This window comes from Amborella trichopoda, chromosome 4 (genome assembly GCF_054954075.1).
Source record: "Amborella trichopoda isolate Santa Cruz 75 chromosome 4, AtrichopodaSantaCruz75HAP2 v2.0, whole genome shotgun sequence".
Classification (NCBI taxonomy): Eukaryota; Viridiplantae; Streptophyta; class Magnoliopsida; order Amborellales; family Amborellaceae; genus Amborella; species Amborella trichopoda.
In genome coordinates this window covers 56,009,998-56,020,987 of record NC_142339.1, presented here as the reverse complement: position 1 = coordinate 56,020,987, position 10,990 = coordinate 56,009,998, and the positions used below count along the sequence as shown (strand labels likewise).

The window sequence follows — 10,990 nt, the reverse complement described above, 5'->3', positions numbered from 1 at the left end:
TTTGATAGGACCCTATCAAAAAACGTAAAACCTTATCTCATAACTCATCAAAAATTGTAATTCATGCATCAAAAAACCTTTACAACAATCATCTCGGTTTGAACATTATGGTTATGAAAACAAGGATTTCCAACTTTAAAAATAGTGTATATTGGAACAAATTATCTAGACCACCCATTTCATCATAAAATAAATATTTGTAAATCTTTATTATTTTTTGAGTTTTTTTTGGTGTTGAAAATTGATTTTAGATCTAGATATTTTTAGTGTTGAAAGCAAAGTTCGCAAAACTGGCCGGTCCGAACCGGAACCGACTGCTTTAGATCGGTAATGGAAAGGTACCGATTCCTATTAAGACCGGTTTTAGGGTACTAATAAAAAGTTGAGAATCTCTAAAAAAAGTGACTACGAAAACAGGCCGGTTCGACGGTGAATCGGTAGTTTTAAGTCAAAATCTGCCGGTTTCCTCTAACCTGTCTAGTTTACTATTATAATAGGCGATATAATCATCATAACGGTATCCTATTAAATAACAACTGTTATTTGACACAAAGGCTGTTTTTTTAAATAGAGCATGTGATTCTCGTTTTGTAACTTTTTTTATTCAATTTTTTGACTATTTTTTATTTTTTTTGGTGAATTATTACACTTATGCAATTGAAATTTTCTACAAATAATTGTTTATTGAATAAAAAAGCGATGAAGAACGGTTTTTGGTGGATTGAAATGGCGGATTTTTGAAACTGCGAAATTTCCGCCATTTTGTCAATCAGAGCTTCAATACCCCATAAATATGTATGGAAAGGTAGGGCTTTGATTCATTACTAAAGCCTTAAACTTTTTCCTATTTTGATTTGTTGAAAATGATGAATTTTGGAGGATGATTTCTACCGAAAATGTTGCTGCTCCAAGAATTGTATCCAATGAAAAACACTTTGATTTTTGATCGACGTATTGATCGTTTTTATTGAATTGATCAGTTAATTTTGATCATCAAGGCTTCATAAATCGAATACGTCAGGTATGTTGATTTATCATTGAGTACATTTATTTATATGGATTTTTTTGTTGCGTTTTTCTATTGAAAATTTTGTGAAATGAAATATCCGCCATTTTTTGAAGAACTATCTCAATAGTGAATTGATCTTCATAATATTTGAGGCATTTTAATTGTGATTGAAGTATCTATCATATCTCCATGTCAATTTGTTCAAAAAATGAATGATTTGGGGCTGATTTTGACTCTAAAGAATATGTTTCTTTGGCTCGATTTTAGGGTTCTTAAAAAAAATTTGTTTCTTAATAAAATTACGATTTTTTTATAAAAGTATGTTATTTGTGATGAATATGAGAAAAAAATAGATTCTTTTTTTTTTTTTAATTTTATATATTTTTTGATGAGCTTGTTGGATTTTTTTTAATGCTATATATATTTTTTGTACAAAAATATATTTTTTTGTGATGAATACGAGAAAAAAATTTCTTTCTTTTTAATGTTATATATTTTTGGTGAGCTTGTTGGATTGTTTTTAATGTTATATTTTTTTACAAAAATATGTTTTTTTTTATGAATATGAAGAAAATATATTTCTTTCTTTGAAATGTTATATATTTTTGGCGAGCTTGTTGGATTGTTTTTAATGTTGTATATATTTTTTTTACAAAAATATATATTTTTTATGAATATGAGAAAAATATATTTCTTTCTTTTTAATGTTATATATTTTTGGTGAGCTTATTGGATTGTTTTTAATGTTATATATATATTTTTTTTACACAAATAAGTTTTTTTTGGGATGAATATGTAAAAAAAATATTTATTTCCTTTTAATGTTATATATATTTTTGGTGAGCTTGTTGGATTGCTTGTTATGTTACATTTTTTTTTTTTATAAAAGTATTTTTTTGTTCTACTTTCTTCTTCAGTGTGGAAATGTGGGATGAGTTGGTGTTGACTAAACAGTGTTAAAAACCTTCATGTTTTTTGGTTAAGTTTCCTGTATAAAACAATGAAGTTTTTGGGCTTTCGATAGGAAATCATAGTACGTGGTAAAGGCACTCCATTTTTTGCTTCATTTTTGTTTTTTTGGGCTTTTGATAGGAAATCATAGTACATGGTAATGGTACTCCATTCTTTCCTACATTTTATCTTTCAAATCGTATCATTTGCAGGTTGGCCTAACTACATTGCAACATCTAGTTTGGACTTTAGAACAGTTACGAGCTTATTATATAATATTTTGTTAAGCTAGATTTTATTTCAACACTACTGACTGCTATTAAGTGAGAATCAATGGAATTACTGTGGAAGTCTTGTGAATACGACCTTGTTATATAACATTTTATTAGGATAGACTTTATACATACCCATAGATTTATTGCAGCATTATTAACGGTTATTCAATGAGAATTTATGGAATTACTGTAGAAGTCTAGTGAATTTACAATAATTTTCTATTGCTCTATTGAAGCCATGAATTGTCTGCACCTTATGATGCAACTTGATCCAAATGACCAATATATGACCAGTCTAGAAGATGAAAAAAAAAAAAAAAAAGACTTTTTTATGCCTTAATCTAAATTTTTCTATTTTTTTATTTTTTTAAAATAATTTGAGGGTTTTTAACTTATATTTTTTTAAAAAAATCTACTTAACCGATTAGTCCGGTTAACCATTCGGTTAGTTCGATTCCTGTTCGAACCACTCCTAAGCTCATGAGCGGTTAACCGTTCCGATTAATCCGATTAACAACTCGGTTAGTTCGGTTCCGGTTCGAACCCTTCGTATGCTCATGAGCGGTTAACCGTTCCGGTGTGATTTTGTGAACAAGGGTTGAAACTAAGTGATTTCCAAATCAGGATTTAAGGTGAGGCCTTATTTTGTTTTCATAGTGTCCGGGCCTCATAGAAACTTCCCTGAGGGCAAAAGCCTCTTCAGGAGCCGTTATGGCACCAAGCCATGGCTCGAAAAACCCTAATTCCTTCACAAACATTGCATTGCAAAACAGAGAAATTGAGAGTGCAAAATAGCAAAGATTATATGGTTAAAGACAACACAAAGCTAAAGCAAAAGTTTAAAGTTTTGCAGAAGAGAAGTAAATCGAATCTACTGATTCTCTAATTCCAGGTATTCCTCGCATGTTTTCGCTCTGATACAGTTTCTTTCAACAATGGCTAACCCATTCAAAATCATGGGTTTGACAAAGTCCTTTCTCTACAAAACCCACTACATACTTTCCGTCCTCGTCCCCCTTCCTCTTACTTCCTCCCTTCAGCATTTCTGCACAAAAAGCCCTTCTCTCTCTAACCCATCTTCTCTCACTAGTGATACCAAAGCCTTATGCACTTCTTCAACCATAAACCATCTCATTGAATGGATTGGTCTCTCGAAAGAAGCAGCCATTGCAGCTTCTTCCATCTTTCCCACCATGAAAACTCCCGGAAACCATATCGCTGTAATAAATTTTCTTAGAAACTCTGGTTTCCATGACACCCATATCCATAAAATTGTTATCAGAAACCCTCGTAGTCTTTCAATGGATGTCGAGAATATTATCAAACCCAAGTTGAAGTTATTCGAAGATTTGGGTCTTTCTGGATCTGAACTTGGGGCCGTCATAGCTGCTAACCGAAGTCTTTTGTGTGCTAGTCATGATAGACGCCTTCAGCCGACTATCTTGCTTCTGAAAAACTATTTGGAGAATAAGGAAGACGTTCTAAGGGCAATTAAGCGTTGTGGTGGTCGGATCCTCTGCTATGATCCGGAGAAGATACTTCTGCCCAACATAAAGTTTATGCAAGAGTTAGGAATTGTGGGTCCAGAGCTAGTGAAATTCTTGTCAAGGTATCCTAAGCTCTTTAATCGACATCCCAAGAGGACTGAAGAACTTGCAGAGAGAGTTAGAGAATTGGGTTTCCCTTATTCGAATATGTTTTGCTATGCCATGCTTGCTTTGAGCTCCATTAGCAAAGAGACATTGCAGAGTAAAGTCGAGTTTTTCAAGAGTTATGGGTGGTCAGAAAATGATGTCTTTTCAGCTTTCAGGAGGAATCCCCACCTGTTATCTCTCTCTACAAAGAAGTTGAGGAAAGGTATGGACTATTTCACTAAAGAAATGAAGTTCGATAAGCCTTTTCTGATTGCTCGTCCAAAGCTTTTCTTTTTTAGTTTAGAGGGAAGGGTAATTCCTAGGCTTAAAGTGATGGAAGCTTTAAGATCTAAGAATTTGTTGGAGAAGGATGTGGATTTTCATGGAGTTTGCTCAAAGTTGGAGAAGAAATTTTTGGAACAATATGTTTATTATTATAAGGATGAAGCAGAGAACTTGCTTCGAATCTATAACGGATGCAAAGAAAACCCATTAATTGGCGTTTAAGATTATTGGCTTCTCAGAAGTCATGCAGTAAGAAATCAACACATTTTGTTTGGTTGATCAGTTGATTTCAGTAATTTTTTACATCAATTTTGTGAAATCTCGCAAGTGTGACTTTTAACATCCATTTTGTGAGTTCTTGCAATTGCGAACGATTATATAGTTCTAGTTATGAACTTTTTATTTGGTTTCTGTATTTAATTTTATCTCTTTTATTTTTCTTGGAATTCTTATTGGGTCAGCACTTCTTTAGAGATAGAATGGCTGCTAACATTGAGATGCTATTAGGGGATTTGAGTTTTAGGGATAAAGTTGGTTTGTTTGTCTGTTACAGCGAAATTTGTCTTCCTCATGGCTTAAAATAACATGCTTTATCCATTTTTTCACCCTTATTATTGATAAAAATGTTCACCACCTTTTGATTCCAGGAGTCAGTGAGTGAGCTATTTAATTTGGATGTTCAAGTTTTCCATATAATTGATTTTATGAAATTAGAAATGTGACGCAATTGTATTCACTATACATAAATGTGGTGCAATCTCGAGCTGCCTAATGGTGCATTCTGTCATGAATTCTTATTGAATTTTGTGGGACTAGCTTTCAATTTGAAATTTGACACTGTTCCTAACGGAAAACAAATGCATATGATTATCTCAATGTGTCATGGAATTTGCTAAATGTGAACATATGGAAAAGTGAGAGGAATAGGCATGGGCTTTAGCTATCCATAATTCATTATTGATGAATGTGACTCCTAAATCTAAAAGACCTTCAACTAATCCCCATATAAGAAATTTCCATGTCTCTCTCTTTCTTAGGAAAATCATATATTTCGAAATCTCTCTCTCTCTCTCTCATGGTCTCTCTCTTCATAAATATTTTTTGATATGTATCTCTTGTGATCTCCATTAGATAGAATTACATATAACCTTTTTGCCCCATTATATGTGTGCAAGTATTAAAATTTAACATACGAAATCTATGGATAGGGCAATGCAATAGGAAATTAATGTATGTACCCTATTTCTTTGCCAATCCTTCCACTCCATCCATAACCTCCATTGGCAGAGACAAAGCTCTTGGCCCCGACGGATTCCTCATCGCTTTCTACACCCACTTCTCATAAATCCTTCTCCCTGATATCTCAGCCTTTATCCAAGAATTTACCATAGAAGCATTATGTACAGAGACATGAATAGAACTTTCATTGCCCTAATCCCCAAAATTTGATTGAGTTTATGATCTTAAGGCTTTTAGGCGCATCAGTCTGCTGAATTTCTCCTGCAAAATTCACTCCAAAATCGTGGCCACTAGGCTTAGAACAGTGCTTGATCGAATCATCTCTGAAAACCAAAGTGGTTTCGTCCAGAGCAGGTAGATCTTAGGTAGTGCTGTCATTTTGCCCGTGAAGCATTACCACCACCAGACTAGGAAACCTGGCCTCATTCTCAAACTTGACTGGAAGAAGGCCCATGATCATGTCGATTGGTCCAATCTCCTCCCCGTCTTCTCAAAAATGGGGTTTCATAAAAAAATGGATCTAGTGGATACATGCCTGCACTTCCACCACCTCCTTCTCCATCCTCATCAATGGCACACCTAAAGGCTACTTCTCTTCTGCCAGAGGTCTCTACCAAGGTGGCCGGTGTCATCCTTGTTGCATCATTGCATGCTAATTTTCGAGATTCTTGGCAGATCTTTATCTTGACTCTACCATAGGCGCACATTGGAGGGTTTTAAGATCCTTTAGGCTCAGCAAAGATATCTGCAGTATGCAGACGACCCTCTTGTTTTCTTGGATGCCTCCTTTGAGCAAATTGACAAAATTTGGACCTTCTTTGATGTTTCGAACTCGCCACAGGTATGAAGGTCAATTTGGCCAAATCCAAACTTATGGTTATCCATTTCACCGGATGACCTAATTCATCTCCACGCTGATAGATTGATATGTGGTACCAACAATCTTCTGACCAAATAACTTGGCCTTCCACTTAGGAAAGCCCCATGGGACCTTATGGTTGATAATTTTCATAGACTCGCTTCCTGAAAATGTTGTTTCCTCACTCTAGGTGGCAGGATCACCCTTATCAAAGCTCGTTCTCTAGCATTCCAATTTATGCCATGTCTCTCTTCATCATGCTGGCCTCCACTGTAAACATTCTCAACAGACTGATGAGGAATTTCCTCTGGCTGATAGACAGCTCCAAGAATAGATCCCTTTTTTCTTGGGATAAAGCCTGCCAACCCAAAAAAGCTGGGGTCTAGGAATCTGTGATACGAGCCTCCTTGGCAAATGGTGGTGGCGCTTTGCCACCAACCACAACTCCCTCTGGCATCGCAGTCTCAGCCAAAAGTATGGCACTGATAGCATGGGACTGGTTTCTCAAAGAGAATCCTAGGACAGCTACCCCTTCTGCTCTTTTCAAAAGCATGTTCTCTTGCCAGGAAATTTTTATGCCTGTAATTTAATACAGGGTTATTTCAGGTACCAATGTTCTCTTTTGGAACCATCTATGGATTGGGGACCACGCCTTGAAAGACCTTTGACCCAACCTCTTCTCACTAGCCTCTGACCAAAATGCTACTGTTGCAACTTATTTCCAACAAAACACCAGCCAACTCATTTGGACTATGAACTTAACCTCCTCAACAACCTATCCACCTTTTTCATCAAGGAGAAGGGCCGGACAAACCTTTTTGGTCCAAAAAACATTCCAGAATCTTCTCTGTTGCTTCGTTTTACAAAGCCATTGACCGTAACCAGACCCCAACACCATCCTCTCGCCTCAAAGCTTAGGTCACTGAAACCCCCTCCTAGGGTCCGAGCGTTTTCTTGGCTATCCATCTCTTGCAGAAACCTCACCCTCGATCAACTCCAAAGACGAGGCTTTAACCTTACTATTAGATGCCATCTATGTAAAGAAGAGGAGTCTCAATCGAACCTGTTCATTCACTATCATTTTCCATACCAGGTGTGGAGCAAACATATCAGCGATTGCAACTATCAGTGGATCACCCCACTGAGTATCCAACCCATTCTCAACCTACTTCTCCCCACCCTTTTCTGTTGCGATCTTATTCCTTTGGAGAGCATCCATCCAAGCCACCTTATGGTATATTAGCAAGGAATGAAATGCTCGTATTTTCTGCGACACTAGAAGCAGCACAACCGCGACAGCGGAGAAAGCTAAATCAATCACTATCTTTTGAGCTTCTAGCTGCAAGTTTTCCAACTTTGAAAATAATTGGCTGGAAATCTCCAGGTCAAAACACTCCAAAGTTTCTTGCTCTAGCACTTGGAACCCCTCTCAAGGTGCCATGTAGGGAAATATTGATGGATACTCCTCAGGCAACCTCGTTCTATGTGGAGCTGGAGGAATTTTCAGAGATCCCAATGGAATGTTCTGCTTTCTTTCTCTCTACAAATTGGCCCTGGAAACTCCAAACTATCTGGTGGAGAAGATCCTCTTGCTATTACCCATTAAGTGCCTACTGAATTTCAAGAGTGTCTCAACATTGGGATCGGTTCATGTCCTCTGACTTCTTTGCACGAACCGACTCTCTCTCCTCCACCTCCATCCCAACCCTGTGCTTTTTTCCTTCAGTAAAATTGTCATACGGCTCTCTACAGCTATGGTATCACAACTATTATGGCTCTCTACAATGTTGGCCATGGTATCACATCTAGGCATACATAGTTTATCTCCCATGGTATCACCTCTAGGTGTATAGACTTTACCTCACTAGGGCCTGTGGCATGCAGCCATGGCATTCTGTGCTGCCTTGTTTTTGATGCGATATACGATAGAGATAATTTCTCCATTTTCATTCCAGTCACTGCCCAGTGTAACCGTATTCCAAAATTCTATGGTAATTTATGTGTTTTTGACTTTTGGTTTTACTTTGACCCCAAGAACTGCATTTTCAAGATCTTGGTCGAATTCATGAAGTTGTTGTAGAACTGGGACTCAGGAAAAATCGAATGCTTAATACTTGATTCATCACTAGGAGCTTGGAGTGAGCCAAAGAACCCTAAACTGATTGGATACATGATTGGAGGATATCACCATTTATGCTACATCCTTGTTAAAGGGGATGTCTTTGCTTTCGACATGGAGACAAAGAAGTGGGAGATTGTGAAGAACCGACAACCTATAGGAAAATACACACACATTAGGACCCTAGAGTGGGATGGTGCCTCTTGTATTGCATGTATAAACTTGGGTTTGGAACCCGAGTGTTGGGTTCTAACCAAAGAGAGTAAGTGGGTGGGGGCACATCACCTTGCAATTGTGCCTGCAAATGTGAGTAACAATTCCAGTCCACTCCTTTTACTTGGAGAAATGTTTATCTTATCCCAAAATGGTGAGATATTAACATGTGATAAGAATGGCAAGTTGAGTGAGATATTAACATGTGATGAGAATGGCAGATTGAGGGGGGACGGTCATTGCTATAACTTTGCCCATTACAAGCCTACTTTATATTCCTGGGAGTTTGGTCAGAAGATTGAGGGTGCTAGCTGAAGATCATTGATGTAATTTGTACATTACAAGCCTACTTTATATTCTTGAGAGTTTGGTCAGAAGATTGAGGGTGCTAGCTGAAGATCAGTGCTGTAATTTTGTGCATTACAAGCCTACTTTATATTCTTGGGTGTTTGGTTTGTTTCTTGGGAGTTTGGTTTGTCGAGCTTATGCAAGAAATTGGTTCTTGTCTAGATAAGAGTTAAGAGAATTGGGTTTCATCACTTACTCGAATATTTTTGCTATGCCATGACCGCATTGAGCTCCATTAGCAAAGAGACATTGCAGGGTAAAGTCGAGTTTTTCAAGAGTTACGGGTGGTGAGAAGATGATGTCTGTTATCTCGCTCTACAAAGAAGTTGAGGGAAGGTATGAAGTATGGACAATCTCACTATTGAAATTAAGTTTGATAAGCCTTTTTTCATTGCTCGTCCAAAGCTTTTCTTTTTTAGTTTAGGGAAAGGTGATATATAGGTGTAAAGTGATGGAAGCTTTGAAATCAAAGAATTGGTTGGAGAAGGATGCGTATTTTCATGGAGTTTGTTTGAAGTTGGAGAAGAAATATTGCAACAAGATGTTTATTATTATCAGGATGAAGCAGATTGACTGGCATCTAAAGATTATTGGTTTCTCAGAAGTCATGTCATGAGAAATTGATGTATAATATTTATTATTTATTTTTTGGTTGGTCGGTCGAATTCTATAACTTTTGATCAATTTTGTGAGTTCTTTCAATTGTAACTTTTGACATCAAATTTGTGAATTCTCGCAAATCTGAATATTTAATAGTTCTACTTATGAGTTTTTTATTTGGTTTCTGTGTAATTTTTGTTGTTTTATTTTCCTTTTTCTTATTAGGTGAGCCTTGCTTTAGAGATTGTACGGCTGCTAACATTTGGATGCTATTAGGGGATTTGAGTTTCAGGGATTGAACGGCTGCTAACATTTGGATGTTATTAGGGGATTTGAGTTTCAGGGAAAGAGTTTTGTTTGTCTGTTGCAGCAGTACGTTCTAAACTTCTGTTTTCCTCATGGCTTAAAATGGATTCATTTCTTCACCCTTATTACTGATAAAAAAAAATGTTCCCCACCATTTGGCTCAAGGAATCAGAAGGTGAGTGAGGTGTTTAATTTGGAGTTGACTTTATTAATTTGGCTAAAAAAATAATTTTTAAGATGCTTCTTCAAAATTTTCCTTTTTGTGATCATTCATAACAATAAAAGGAGTATATATTTAAAAATTAGGTCAAATAAATGACCTTAACATGGTTTTTGAACATTCTTTCATTGTATTACTATAGAACCTTTGTGCCCTAAATAATCAAAGTAAGGCCCACCTTCAAATAGTATTGAAAGATGTTTCAGTATTGGAAATCTTTGTGATGGATGACCTGAAAATTAATTATAAAATGTAAAGCTTAAAAAATAGTGTAGATTAAGGAGATCTATGAAAATCAATGGTCCAAAAAATGTATTACAGATGTACTATTTCAAAGATTTGAAATCCAGTTTTTTTCATGTCCATACATCTTGAGGATGAGATGATCGATTTGAGGATTTTTGGGCATCAAAACACCCTCTTTTAGTGAATTTATCAGGTGAGCCTCAATTTGATTGTTTAGGGCCTCACCTTTTTATGAACTTCTTCCATGTATCTAAGGGCATCTTGTAACAAGGTATCTTGACCTTATATTTTCAAGAGTATCAAGTGATTATGGGCCTGTTCGATATGTAGTGTTTAAAGTTTTAAATTTCATAACTAGGTTGAAAATAGATTTTTAGCCATCATAAAGTTTTCGATACCAGAAGTACACTGCCAAAAAATTCAGAGGTGCTTCTTACTTGTACACTATAAGGATGACACATTACAAGAACATCATCTATGGGGGAGTGACTTATTGTAATATAATGAAATCATACTTTTAGAAAATTATATTCGTAGCACTTATATGACATCAAATTTGATATAGGCACTCTTTTCATCCCAACAAATAATTCCAAAAAATAAAATTCAATTTGCGCCTTAGATATGATCAAAATAAGTCCCCCTCCAGTGATGAATCTAGACCGTTTATTCGGTGAATTTTAAGA

General features: G+C 36.1%; 1 protein-coding gene across 6 annotated transcripts; it reads left to right on the top strand.

Moving 5' to 3' along the window:
• Positions 1–608: 608 nt before the first annotated feature.
• Positions 609–9,901, top strand: LOC18422082 (transcription termination factor MTERF8, chloroplastic). 6 transcript variants are annotated; one of them, XM_088865868.1, is made up of 3 exons: positions 609–1,021; positions 3,650–4,092; positions 8,382–9,708. In XM_088865868.1, the coding sequence occupies exons 2-3, from the start codon at positions 3,795–3,797 to the stop codon at positions 8,897–8,899; spliced, it is 816 nt and encodes a 271-aa protein (XP_088721994.1). In that variant the 5' UTR covers positions 609–1,021; positions 3,650–3,794; the 3' UTR covers positions 8,900–9,708. The 6 variants fall into 6 exon arrangements, with proteins under 6 accessions (XP_088721994.1, XP_088721993.1, XP_020520172.2 ...); XM_088865867.1 differs by lacking the exon at positions 609–1,021 and adding an exon at positions 1,043–3,127; XM_020664513.2 differs by lacking the exon at positions 609–1,021 and having other exon boundaries at positions 1,050–4,092.
• Positions 9,902–10,990: the final 1,089 nt, after the last annotated feature.

Excerpts from the sequence above, each read along its gene's own strand:
- LOC18422082 (XM_020664513.2), top strand. The coding sequence starts at position 3,171 with ATGGCTAACCCATTCAAAATCATGGGTTTGACAAAGTCCTTTCTCTAC. Across the intron at positions 4,093-8,381 it reads TACAAAGAAGTTGAGGAAAG|GAGCTTGGAGTGAGCCAAAG; the intron begins GTATGGACTATT and ends ATTCATCACTAG.